We start from the raw sequence: 15,068 nt of genomic DNA on the forward strand, positions 1-15,068 counted from the left end.
ACTTTCAATTATAATGATAAATAACTTCTGAAAGATTATTTATTAATAGGTTTTTGTAGAGTTTTTCATTGTTTTACTTTGCAAATCTGATATTTTTTTTGTTTATTTCAGATTTATTTCAGAATGTTTGTTACCTCTTTAATACAAAATTTAAGCTTTAATACTGTTTTTAATACTTTTTTTCCATGTAAAGTTTGGGAAAATAAAATAAATAAAATGTAAAATCAGGCAAAAAAGCTGTGGTTTTTTTGTTAATGCATTAATCTATCCACCGGAAGAAATATGTTACTGTGACTTTGATATTAAATAGAAACAATGAAACATTGCGCATTTTTATTTCTCAAAAATTTAAATTTATTTCAAATCAAGTTTTCACATTCGAACTAATATTAAAATGTTAATCTTAAAAAATAAATTTAAAAATTATTTAACTTATTATTAAAGTCAGTAAAAATGTTTAACACATGATTTTTTAAACTAAGTTTTCTTGTCTCATTCTTCAAATTTGTGGTTTAAAACTTTTGATTTTTCAAAATTCTTTCAAGTTTTAATTTTATAATTTATTCTCATGTTTTGTGAAAATAGTAAACATTCCAATCTATCTGTTGAATGTTATATAAATGTTTACTATTTGTCTTCAAATTTCTCTTGCTCCTCCTTCACTCTCCAACTGATGCCGTAAAATCTCAATTTAGTTACCAAAAGTGAAGTAAAGATAAGGAAAGGAAAAAAAAAAATTGTATCTTCTACATTTACTAAGCACACAAAACACAACACTTTTTTGATATCGATAAAATATACTATAATGTATAGAGTAATTCCATGTCAAAACAACCAGGCCATATCAGTCTATCTAGCAGTAAAGACTTCATAACTTTCCATTCATTATTTGTGCAAAACAAAAAATGCTTTTTAATTTAAACTGAACGCCCAATTTAATTATTATCAAGTGAATTATTTTTTATATACTTGATTATATACTTAATAAATAAATAAATATATATATATATATATATATATATATATATATATATAATATATATATAAGACATATATATATAAGATATATATATATATATATATATATATATATATATATATATATATATATATACATACATATATATATATATATATATATATATATATATATATATATATATATATATATATATATATATATATATATATATATATATATATATATATATATATATATATATATATATATATATATATATATGTATATATATATGTATTGACCAAGTTAATTTTGGTGTTATTTTTAAGTTTTCTTTTATCTGCCATATATACTTTGAAAGGGTGGTTGAACTTTTCATCTTTTTGTTTGTGAATGAGTGTTTGTGGTTAGCCCATCTTTTCTTCCATTCACCTTCTGCTAGGCCAATATATACTTTTTCTGGGGTGTTAGGGGGGGGGGATACTATACATTTATAAATAACATTAGAGGCTCTACATTTTCCTATTATAGGGCAGTTTTCTTTTTTTATGCAATTGCAGGGTGGGTATTATTTGGTCTTTCTGAACTAATTTTCTTGTTGTGGCTTTTTATTATACTTTCGATATTTTTGGTGCAGCTGTAACTCAATTTGATGGTGTTTTGATTGAATAGTTTACTTAAGGGGTGGGATGTTGGAAAGTGTTTGTCGATTAAGTTCAGGAAGATATGTCCGACATTAGTAGAGACGCTTTTACTGTAAGGGGGGTTCAACCATATTATATTTCTTTTTCTTGTCTTTTTTTCTCTTTTTTGAGGGTTACACTTTAAATTAAAATTAGTGAAGCCATTTCTTCTTAGTTCATCTTCGTATTCTGGTATAGATAAAATAAATGTTTTTTCATTCGAGGAATTTTGTGATAATCTGTTGTTGATAGAGATGGGGATTTGCTTTATTACTTGCGGAGGGTGGTGGAATCAGAGTGGATGTAACGAAGATATTCATTTGGTTTTTTCAAAGGTTGGTAGGAGCTTTTTTCTAAGTTAAAGGATACATCTAAGAAGTTGAGTGCGGGTAGGTTTGTTTGGATCTCTATTTTAAAACTGATCGTTTTTATAACTCTAATTATGTTTTTTCGTATTCTATCAATTTGTGATCCAGTTTTTTTACGAAGTATCATCAGACCATCGTCACGATATAGTCCAACGTCTTCTTTATTTATTATTTTAGATAGTGAGTCTAATATATATAGGCCCATCAGTTCACAAACTTCTGCATCATCAAAGCAACCCATTGTGACATCAAAGCAGTCGTGTACTAAGTTTTTCTTCCATGTTTCGTTTTTAAAAAATAGCAAGGACTTTCTGCAATGTTTAATGACATTAAAAGCCACAACAAGAAAATTAGTTCAGAAAGACCAAATAATACCCACCCTGCAATTGCATAAAAAAAGAAAACTGCCCTATAATAGGAAAATGTAGAGCCTCTAATGTTATTTATAAATGTATAGTATCCCCCCCTAACACCCCATAAAAAGTATATATTGGCCTAGCAGAAGGTGAATGGAAGAAAAGATGGGCTAACCACAAACACTCATTCACAAACAAAAAGATGAAAAATTCAACCACCCTTTCAAAGTATATATGGCAGATAAAAGAAAACTTAAAAATAACACCAAAATTAACTTGGTCAATAATTAAACAAGTCCCCGCCTACAGCAACGTAACAAAAAAATGCTTGCTTTGCCTTTATGAAAAACTTTGCATAATATCATACAAAGGTACGCAGAAATTATTAAATAAAAAAACAGAAATTATTTCTAAGTGCCGTCACGAAAACAAGTTCTTGCTTGACAACCACGAGCCCAAAGATTAAAAAAACAAACCACGCTTGCAAATAGTTATAATTTTATAATTGTTTTTGAACGCCATTATGTTTATTAAGTATATTTTTTAACAAAAAAAAACAATGTATTTTTTATCTGATGATTGCTAAACGCATGAAACTTTTAGTAGTCAAAATCATGTAGTTATTTTTATTTAATCTTGTCAAAAAATAAATTATATATCATTCATCGAGCACTCTTGCTGAATATATGCTCACAGCAAAATTAAACTTATTTACATATATATATATATATATATATATATATATATATATATATATATATATATATATATATATATATATATATATATATATATATATAAAAACAAGGTACGATTAAGGGAGAATATTATATAGTTGAAGTTGAATTTAAAAAAAAAAACCCAGTAGTGAATTTAACTTTTAAATAGAAGAAATAAATCATTGGCTCTTATGCACTGAGATTTTTAATTTTAATTTATGTGTGATGTACTTTATAACAAATATAACTTCATTGGTATTATTTAAGCATTATTTAACAATATGCAAACTCTATTGTTTAATTAAAGATAGACTTGACAGCAAAAAAATTCTACTCAAAATATTTTCTATAAAATCAACTTATAATTTTCAATTTTTTACTCTCTAATAAAATTAGCGAGCACTATTTGTTAAAAAAAAATTGTTAAAAGTTTTTTTTTTTAAAAAAAAACAAACCAAATCCATGGTTTTTTTGGTTTAACCTCCTTTTTTTAAATAAGCTGTGTTCAATCAACTTTTTTAATTAAAAATATTAGGCATTTCACTTGAGTAAATTATATCTTCTATCAGTATAACTGATATAATACATCAATCAATAAACGTTCTGTATATAAATACAAGATACATCATCTAATACATCACTAATATAAATATATACACTAATATAAATATATAATACATCAATCAATAAATGTTCTGTATACAAATACAATTATTTAATGTTCTGTATACAAATACAATTATTTAATGTTCTGTATATAAATACAAGAACTTCCACAGTAAAAATTCCTATAATTAATTTTAACTGTTATGCCTTGTGAAGTAAATATAATTAATCAAATTTTTTTAAAAAGTGATACTTTACCAAGTTGCAAGTGTTAAATTAACTTTTAATGCATAATTTTTATATTTGGCGCTGTGCATGTGATACATGCCTGTAAATGATTTTCCTGGTGCTATTTGTCGCACCTGGAAAATCATTTACATTACAATGGTTTTGTCAACCATTTACGAGCGTGTATCACATGCACAAAGCAATCGCTCCTGCATTATCACAAGGCCTGATATTTATTAAATGTTTTGTTTACTATACTTTTACTTATTTTTTAGTTATATTTTATATACATATTTTAGTTATATTTATATTATTTTATAACATTTATTTCAAGTTTATTATATTTAAACTAAGTAACTTTTTATTTTTTTATAAAAAATGTGAGAAAATAAACTACCTTTTCAAAACAGAGCTTATATTATCAGCAATAAGTTGCAACCATAATGGCAACTAAAAAAAATAATAATTAAACTAAATGTATAATAAATGTTAAAGCAATATTAAAAATAAAAACAGAAAAAAAAAGAGTCATATGAAAAAAGTTGGTGTTAATTTTTAATATATAATTTAACAGAATTCTTTGAAATTATATGATCATATAGTATCTGATTTATTTAAAAAGATTTTCAAACAAAATTCATTCAACACTAATTCTGAATAGTGTAAGTTTTTATACCTTTTTTAAATGCGAGATCAATAAACAGGTTTTACACATATTAAGTATTTAGATATTATATTTATATATAAACACAAAATTTCAGTAGAAGAGTCAGATAATCATTACAAGGATAATTTGCTTTATTTAAAATCTCACAATAAGCTTACTGTGATGTAATTTTAATAAAAAATAATTTAGATAACTTAGCAAAAAGAAGGTTTTTTAAATTTTCATATTTTGAAGATAACAATCCGCAAATCTTAACAATCAGAACAATCTGCAAATCTTAACAAACAGAACAATCTGCAAATCTTAACAATCAGAACAATCTGCAAATCTTACACATTCATAAAAAAAAACAAGAAAGCTGCATCAACTCAAGTATTGGAAGAAATATGTAATGTGAAACATTTATGTTTAATACAATTGTATTTATAATATTTTTAAAATGAAAAATTATTAAAAAACAAAATAAAAAAAAATACCTCCTCAACATCATTTTTCTTGAAACTTTTTGAATAATCACTAATAAAATAATTATTTAGTTTTACTATGAATATTCTTTTACAAAAATATTTATTTATTTTTAGTATGAATAATCTTTTATAAAAATATTTATTTTCACTATGAATATTCTTTTACTTATGATTTAAAGATTTTTAAATTAGAAAATAATTTTTAATGTATTAAAAAATTAGAAAATAACTTTTAATATATTAAAAAAACAACAGAATAATCAAGGCTGTAAAACACATAAATTATAACAGCATAATATTATTTGAAAGACTCATAACTTATTTTTATTACTATGTTATAATTTATGTTTAATATTTTGTCATAACTTATGTTTAATATAGTGTCATATGTTAATTATGTGTAACAGTTCAAAGCCTACAGACAGGTAGTGATAATTACTTGTTACTTTTTTGTACTTAGGCAACCCCTTGTGTGGTAAACATCAAAAAAATACATTAAATGTTACTTTAACACTTGCAACCTCTTGCTAAAGTATCACATTTTTGAAAAAATTTGATAAATTTTATATTTATCATTCATTTAAAATTACATTTACTTTGCAGGCAAAGAAAATACCATAAACAGTTTAAATAAATTATGAGATTTTTTACTTTGGAGGTTCCATATATAGACTATCACCAAAAAAAAATTTAAAGACTTATACTCTAAAAATTTAAAGACCTATATTGTAAAATTTTGAGTCTGATGCTTTTTTAGTTTAAAGGTTGAGTTAAAAAAAACACTTAAGTTGCACTATATTGTAAAAAAGTAAAAAAAGGTGAAAGATCATAAAAAGCTGAAAAAGTGCAAACAAATCACAATTACTTGATTTAAATTACTCATATTATCATAATCATTATTAGCATAATTGTAATCACAAGCACTTCTACCCATAATGGATGGAGCACTTATTTGACATATTTTTTATAAAAATAAATGCTTCAAAGGAAATTCAAGGAAATTGTATTCCAAGAAGTTTATAGTACCAACCAGGGTTGAAAAAAAAAACATTTTTTCTAAAAAAACAAACAAACTAAAAGTTTTTTTTTGTTTAAACTTCTTTTTTTAAATAAGCTGTGTTCAATCAACTTTTTTAATTAAAAAAATATTAGGCATTTCACTTGAGTAAATTATATCTTCTGTCAGTATAACTGATATAATACATCAATCAATAAATGTTCTGTATACAAATACAATTATTTAATGTTCTGTATATAAATAAAAGAACTTCCACAGTAAAAACTCTCATAATTAATCTAAACTGTTATGCTATTTTCTATGCCTTGTAAAGTAAATATAATTAATCAAATTTTTTTAAAAAGTGATACTTTACCAAGTTGCAAGTGTTAAATTAACTTTTAATGCATAATTTTTATATTTACTACAAATGGTTACCCTAAGTACAGTAAAGTAACACAAAATTGTCACTGCCTGTCTGTGGGTATTAAACTGTAGCATATTAAAGTTAAAAAATTTTCCTAATATTGCATTATTTAACAATTTTGAGATACAATAACTCAAAAATTGTTTAAAATCAGTCAAAACCAACATCAAAAATGAATTATTTGGATGAAAAATAAAACTTAAGGTGATCACGCTTTTATTTACAAAGTTATGATTCACCAAATATCTTTGGTCTGTATTGATTTGATCATAACTTTTGGTTGGATTGGTTAATCAATCTGAAAGTTTTAGGATTGTGTTTATTTTCCTAAAATCTGTAGGTGGCCAAAATTTAAAAAAAATCTGAGGGGCAAAAATAGGTGATTCCATATAGATGATATTATGTTTCATATTATTAGAAAAATAATTAAAAGATTATATGTAACAAGTTCTTTTTTTTCATTATGACTCACTCCCAACAAGGCTCCAAGCAATCACTATTAAGTTACTAGAAAAAAAAAAGAATAGAGTTAAAGAGCTTTTAAAGAAAATTGGTTGACAAAAGACTTAAAAAGTTGTGAGTTGTATGAGTAAGAAAAACATGAAGATGAGAGAGAGCTCCAAAGGGTTGCAGTGTGGGGAAAAAACTAGACGAATAAAAACTTTAAGAGCAAACAGGGACAGATACAGTAAAAAAATGAGACTGAATGACTAGTCATACAAGAATTAATTTTAGCTGATGGAAATAGAAAAAATTTTAGAACACTTAGGAATAGTCACAATAAAATTATGAGACTTAATTGAATGACGAGTAACATGAGAATGAATTTTAATAGATGGCACAAGAGATGCTAGCTCTTTAGAGCGGTGCACATTATACTATTTATAGAAAAGAGGAAGAGAAGCACATTACAACAACAGTTGGAGGTTGGCTGCAAGAACAGGTCCAACTATGTTTACAATGTGTTTTTGTACCTTGTCTAAAAGAGAAAGGGTATTATCAGAAGATCCGCTACAGATATGGCAACAGTATTACATACAAGGACAGATTTAAGATTTAAAGAGATAAAGAATAGAATCCAAAGTAAGGAAGTGGCAATCACCATAAAGAGTCGTGACCTTACCAGATACTAATTTTGCAATTGATTTGATATAAGGTTTCAAAGAAAGATCAGAAGTAAGAGTTAATCCTAGAAGATGAAGGGTAGATGACTCATTGACTACATTACCGTTCATAAATATAGGAAGATCTAGAGTATTGGGATAATGATTAGCTGAAAAAATTGAGTTTTATCTGAGTTAAATTTCACCAGCCGCTGAGAGCCCCATGCTGCAGCAAAAGTAAGATCCTTTTCAAGCTCAAATGCCCCCTCCAAGCAATAAGAGGATGTTGGCTTCTTATCAAGATAAGATTAAATAGTAGTATCATCAGCGAACAATGGCACTTTAGACATAAGAATTTCTGTAAGATCGTTAATATAAATTAAACAGAAGTATAGGCCAAGGATAGAAACTTGCGGAACCCCTGAAGTTACAGGGTATGAAGAAGAGTGCTGACCATTGAGGACAACTTTTATACTACAATTAGAAAGGAAGGATTCAATAATTTTGCAGATTTTAACTGTAAACCGTAAGAAGAAAGTTTATAGAGAAGACCAGCATACCAAACAATATCAAAGGCTTTAGAAATATTGAGAGCAATAGCCTTAAGTTTTCCATGTCTATCTAATGAACAATAAAACCTATCAGTTATTACTGTTAGCAAATCAGCTGAAAAATGAGAAGATCCTAATCCATATTGATGATTAGAAAGTAAGTTAGTAGATTCAAGATGAGAGATTAAGTGTTTGTTTTAAGACTCAAAAACCTGTTTTCTGGAGAACTATTTTGCTGATAGATATGGAAGTAACAGTTTCGATTGGAAATTGCAGCAGCACAATGTGAGGAAAACCATGGAGAAGAGTCAGGCTTGATTTGGAATCGTCAAGAAGAAATAAAAGAGTCCATGCCAGTTTGAATCCAAGTTATGTAAGAAGCACATTTGTCAGCAGGAAGAAGAAAGACATCTAGCAAGGGCCATCACAAAGAAAATCAGTAAAAGAATCCCAGTCAGCGTTAAGGTAGTTGTAAGAGGTACGATGATAGAAGGATCCTGATGATGAAGAAGAATGAAATAATAGTTTTGAAGAGATCAAACCATGATCAGAAGCACCTAAGGGTGAATGTGGAGAAACTGAGCACTGACTAGGAATAAAAACAAGACATAAGTTGAGAAGAGAAGGTAAATAATTCGAGTTGTCTGGAAAGCGAGTTGGAAAGATGACTATTTATGTTAGAGATTGAGAAAGGCAAAAGTTGTGGGCCTTAATGTCTGCAGAGTCACTGACTCCAGACTCAAGCAAGAGAAAAGGCTAAGTCAATTTGCTCAGAAATAACACCAAAAAGAGTGCAGTCTTTAAATGAAGGAGAGCAATATAGAACAAAAAGAGAGGGGCAATAAAATGAAGTGGTGCTAAACAAAAGCACATAAAAGAATAGTCTGTGTATTCAAACCTAATTTCCCAACAAATGAGTGTATTCCTGGAAATGTAAGTGCCCAGGCCAACCATGTGACTATTGGAGTCTTTACAAGTTAAAGGAAGATAACCATCAACATTAAGATCACTAAGAGACAGCTGAACACAAATTAGTCTAACAAAGATTTAGTAGGTTTGGTGAACTTTGCAAGAGATAAGACTCAACAGAAAAAAGGTTACTTCAAAGACCATGAATAGTCAATGATAGATTTAAAGAACTTGGTGATGATGATGGTTTTTTGTGGTTTATAGTTTTTGGTCCTTTAGTTTTAAAATTGTTAAAGAACTTGACTCAAAGCACAGATTGTACTCAGTACGCAATTTTATATGCTGCCTCATTACTATTAATAAACCTTAAGCCTTAACAAAGGGTTCCAAATGTGGCTTCAACAATGCACACCAAAAGTACGAACAGGGACACCATCCATGAGCAACTGTTATTATTCTGTACATCCATGAGCAACTATTAGTACATCCATAGCACTGTTAGTACTCTGATATTTTAAAACTGTTGATGGATTCAGCCTCTCTGAGAGCTACCACAGAGTTCGGGAAATCTGACTACTAGCTGGCCTCAGAACCATTAAACTGAGTTTTAGACCTGAAAGCTCATTAGAAGATAATAGAATGAGTTGACTAATCATAAAAACAGAGACACAAGCAAAACCCATGCATTAAGTCAAGAACATCCAGTATTCAACATCCTAAACTGGAAACAATCTATTATAAATGCATCTATGCCAGCCTGATAGATGAAAAGGGGTGCGAGGCTAGTCAACAGATAGAATTTGTTTAACCCTTAAGTCTTAAGATGCATTTAGCATGTGCCCAAGATGAGTATTTTTATCAAGACACTCTAACCTTTACTCAACTAAGAGCTCCAACGCAGTGGGTATTTTAAGTTGGAGTTAGCTTTGCCTAAAAAAAGTAATCCTACAAGACAGAAGGACATAAAGCAGGTTGTACTGGGTTACATGTTACCAGTAGCAGGATAACCTGACCTGAAAACCATGAGCAATAGCCCTAGCTTTGCCACCTCCATCTAATGTGCTGTAAAAACTTTCAGTCACAGCAGTTAGCAAGTCAGCCATTTATCGAGAGGATCAAAAACCGTATAGATTGTCTGACATTAAGTTATTTGACTCAAAATGGGATGTTAAAAATTTGTTGATCAAAGACTAAAAGACCTTGCTAATAACAGATAGAAGACTGATTGGACAATAGTTGCAGAGATCAGAATGTTCTCCAGGGTTTTTAAAACAGATGCTATTTTCCAGCACACAAGTGCTGGAAAATAGCATCTGTAGGTCTTTGAGTCTTTGATCAAAACAAGATTGGACATTTGTCCAAAATGAGTATTTTTATTGAGACACCATCTCTAGCCTTTACTCAACCAAGAGCCCCAAGGCAGAGATATTTTTAAGTCGGAGTTTGTTTTTCCTAGTCTTCGCCTAAAAAAAGTGAGGGCATGGGGCGTTTAATACTAGGTTACATGATACCAGTAGCAGAATAATTGTAATGATCCTGATCTAAAACCTGACCTAACAAGTGTAAGTATTAAAAAATCATGTTTGTATTAAATATTCAAATGGATGATGTTTCATATTAACAGTGTTTATAGATTAACAGCGGTGTCATTAAAATCTGCTTGTCTTTAGTAGCTCCCAGGTGGCTTCATTTTTTGATTGTCTTTTTGTACAAGTAGTTGCAATGGTCTTCACCCGTGCCCTTAGTGTGATTGTTAAGAGTGGTAAATAGGCATTCAAATATTCTAAATATAATACATGTTTGGGGAGGGGTAGTGAGCATATAAAACTCATTATTATTTATATTTTATAAATACAATTCTGTGGTAGGGTGGAGGGAAGAGTCTATCATATAAAACTCATTATTAGATGATATAAAAACAGTAGAGTTAACAGGTGAAGCTGGTTTGTAGTATTTAACTAATACTAAGCAATATAAGTGTTTGGGATCATGGGTCTAACAAAATAGCCCTATAAACTGCTGGTATACCAAAAACTCAAAATTTAAGTTCAATTAATGCTAAAAATAACAATGCTAAAAATATTGAAAAAAACAAAAAACATTATTTAGCAAACATAATTTTTATACTTGTTTAATGTGATATTTAACACTGTGAACACTAAATGTGGTATTTGTTTATATCTATTAAATGTGATATTTATTTATACTTGTTAAACGTGTTAAATGTGATATTTATTTATACTTGTTAAATGTATTGTTAAATATATTTATATTTACAGATTAACTATCCCTTAATTTAAAAAAAATAAAAAATGTATAGATATTAAAAAAAAACAACCTACTCTTTTATCATGCTTGCCATAAAACAAATGAATGATGTGTGAGAATAGCTTAAAAAAATATCATAAAAACAATGTGCTATCTGTTTCTTCTTTATTGATTGAAATTTCACAATCTTCTCAGTTACAAACATACAATTTATGTTCTGAGTGGTGCTTTCTGCAATTGTAGCATTTAATAGGTAACCTTTATATAAAAGCAAACTTTTAATTATGTAAACAAAACATACTTTTAAGAGTAAAAAGTATTAGCATAACTAAAATGGACTTATAAGGTTCTTATAAATAGTCTAAGCATTATAAAGGTATTTATAGCATTTTTATAGCATTACTTTGTTATTCCTTAAAGCAGTAATAAAATTAAAAGTTTTCATAATCAGGTATAAATTAAGTTAATCAGGTATAAATTAAGTTAATCAGGTATAAATTAAGTATAAAAGTTTTGTCAGCTCAATAAGCTGATTTTAATTTTTACCACAATTTTATAACTCTTTTTGTTCTGACAAAATTTCAAGAGTTTTTTTTTTTTTTATCTTCTTTTTTTTTGGACAACTTGTTTTATAATTAATAATACTTATATATTTTTTTTTTTATAGGTTATACTGCTTATACATAGATAAAAAAATGTTTTTTATTATTTTGTGATTGATAATTTTGACTTTTTTTTTGAAGTTTTTTTTTTTTACTTTTTTTACTTTATGTTTTCAACTTACTAAAAAATTTCTAACTAGTTCTAATTAATTTTTATAATTAATTATTTCTATTTTTTATTTATTTTATCAACTCTTATAGAGTTAATAAAATACAGATTTTTTTGTTTGCTAAAATGGTTAAATTCTGGGTTGTTGTTTTTTTAATTTTCTCTTTAAACTTTGTTTAATTTTGAACTCAAATTTGATAAAAGCAACTTTATTAATGTTTTCTTTCTACCTCCAGTGTGACCACAGGCTACTTTATTACTATTAATGATCCTTGTTATGCTTTATACCTAATAACTAAATAATATGATTAAGTTGTTGGGTATAAATCTTAATTACTTAGTTTAGAAATCTGCTAAATGTTTTGACACCTTTAAATTGTTGTATTCTCAAATGATTTCATAATAACCAATACCAGTTTATCATAACATTTTATGATAAAATGGTACGTATTTAAAAAACAATAACATGCCACCATTAATTTTCTTTGTTTTAAAATAGTTCAATAACATACAATATATATTTTTGAATCAGCTATCTGTTCACAGTTATATCTATCTATCACTTATATAATAAAAATATTTACATTATATTTATGGTTGAATTTAACAAAAGATTTTAATAAAGTTGTTATTTGCATTTTAAAAAAGCTGATCTTTTAGTTTCTTTGCTAGCTTACACAGCTTGAGAAGTTGGTGGGGGTATATACAAACCCCCACCAAATAGTATTATTATTGGTGGGGGTATATACTTACCCCCACCAATAATAATACTATTATTAGTGTGAGTATGTATTACTAAGGCAGTGAAACTTTTGAAAAAAGCATATACTACATGTCATGATAGCATATTCTACATTCCATGACTACTTATAAACTTTTATAAATTCACTATACTCTCATGAATTTAAGCTGAATTTAAATTACATATATCAACTACTATATAAGCAATTTAACTTGTCATGTATCAACTTTTATATAAGGAGAAAAAGGAGGTCTAAAAACTTATTACTAAGTTTTTTTTAGTTGTTATTTTAGTAAATAATTCCTCAGAGAAGTTTCTTTTAGCACCATTGAGATTAAAAATCATTTAATATTTACATCAGCAAATTTGTGGCTTTAACTACCTTCAACTCCCATTCTCTTACATAATCAGTAATATCAGAATAAAAAATAAAAAAACAAAATAAACACACAAATAAAAATTATATTATATATAATATTCAATTGTTTGTTTCTGTTAATAAGTAAGAAAAAAAAATTGTTATTTTTTAATAACACATAATGCTAATAATAGTTAAAGAATATTTCTTGAGAAAATTTTAAAAAAACAAATTAGTAGGTTATAGTAATTTTTTTTTATGACAACATGGTTATAAATTTTTAAATATTTTGTATATCTTTTTGTATCTTAGTTTTTTTTAATCCAAAATGAAGCTAATAAAAACTCAGGTAAGTTCTCTGCTTATATTCTGAAGGTTAATATATTATTGCATTTTATGTGTTGAAACTATTTTATTAGATTTTAATGAGTTTTAAGCTAATAAATAATTGATATGAATATTTTTTAAGACTATAAAAACATTTTTTGCTATAAATACAGCTAATGAATAATTGAATGGAAACATAAATAAAGCTAATAAATTTTTGTTTTAATACAAAATGAATTAAATAAATGTTTGGTGTAATTAAATAAAAAAAAACAACTATTACTACTAAAACTTGATAAAATCAAATTATTATATCAAAATGCACGTTGTCACATCAAGTTGTTACATCAAGTTGTTACATCAAATTATTACATCAAGTTGTTACATCAAGTTATTATATGAAGTTGTTACATCAAGTTGCTACATCAAGTTATTACATCAAGTTGTTTCATTTTGTTATAACTGAAGTAAAATTTTTTCAAGAAAAAAATACTGAAAATTGTTTTAAATTTAAAATAAATAAAAAAAATCAAGTTTGATAAATTTCACAGGAACCACAGGAAATTAAAACAAACAACACATCGTAATGATGTATTTGTAAATGCATGCAGCTGAAATAATAAAATAAAACTTGAATTTGTATTTATTATGCATGCATTTACAAATACATTTGTATTTATTATGCATGGATTAACAAATACATTTGTATTTTATTATTTTAAAATAAAATAAAAAAAGTTATATGCAACAATAATTACTATTTTTGCATATTTTTTTAAAAGCAGGTATGATAAAGTACTTTAAGGCAAAAACTAATGTTGTTTAACTAATTGTCAAAAAATATATAAAAACTTCTTTAATCTATAAATAAAACAATTTTACTTGAGTAATGACATATTGATATTGGTAATTCCACATTATTCCACATGAGAAGCTAAAAATAAAATATAACTAAATATAAAGTATTTGTTATATGTATAAATATCACAACAATTAGTTTATATTAAAAAATCATTTATATTGTGTTTCTTTACAATCACCAATATACTATATTTAAAATTTTCAAGTGCACTGAACTGCAATTACTTTTAATTTTTTTGGTTTAGTAGCTTCTGTTAAAAACTTTGAAACTTTGCGCCTAATTATCTCATTTCAACTTATTCATTGTATAGGCTGGTTTGGCGCTGAGTCATCCATATATAAATATCATAAATATGTTGACTACAGGTAGAGGGGCCCAAAAAACTCATGGACCCCAAAAGCCACATGCTCACATTAGCACCTGTAACTCATAGATAAAGCCTTATCAAGCAGCAAAATAGATTTTTTTATTTGACAAGATAGTTTTTTGAAAAGAAACTGTTAAAAATAACCAAATTAGCATAAATTTTTGAAAATTATACTAAAAACAATAAAATAAAATTTTTTTCAATTTTATAAGATTTTGACATTATGGTCCATAAAAACTTGAAATTTTCATTTAAGTTTGCAAAATAGTGTTTTTTGTAAAGATTTAAGTCATACTTCTACAAAAAAAACCAAAAGAAAATAAATGAAAAA

The 15,068-nt window shown here is 26.6% G+C and overlaps 1 protein-coding gene across 2 annotated transcripts in view; it reads right to left on the reverse strand.

The window, feature by feature from the left end:
- Nucleotides 1–15,068, reverse strand: part of LOC136078090 (uncharacterized protein KIAA0825 homolog) — a 114,251-nt gene that overhangs the window by 33,190 nt on the left and 65,993 nt on the right. For both annotated transcript variants that reach the window (XM_065792927.1, XM_065792928.1), the window contains exons 11-14: nt 14,391–14,442; nt 11,385–11,568; nt 5,065–5,104; nt 4,319–4,371 (exon numbers count right to left, since the gene is read on the reverse strand). In XM_065792927.1, coding sequence (XP_065648999.1) covers nt 4,319–4,371; nt 5,065–5,104; nt 11,385–11,568; nt 14,391–14,442 — 329 coding nt within the window. The remainder of the gene's footprint in view (nt 1–4,318; nt 4,372–5,064; nt 5,105–11,384; nt 11,569–14,390; nt 14,443–15,068) is intronic.

Source organism: Hydra vulgaris, chromosome 03 (assembly GCF_038396675.1).
Source record: "Hydra vulgaris chromosome 03, alternate assembly HydraT2T_AEP".
Lineage (NCBI taxonomy): Eukaryota > Metazoa > Cnidaria > Hydrozoa > Anthoathecata > Hydridae > Hydra > Hydra vulgaris.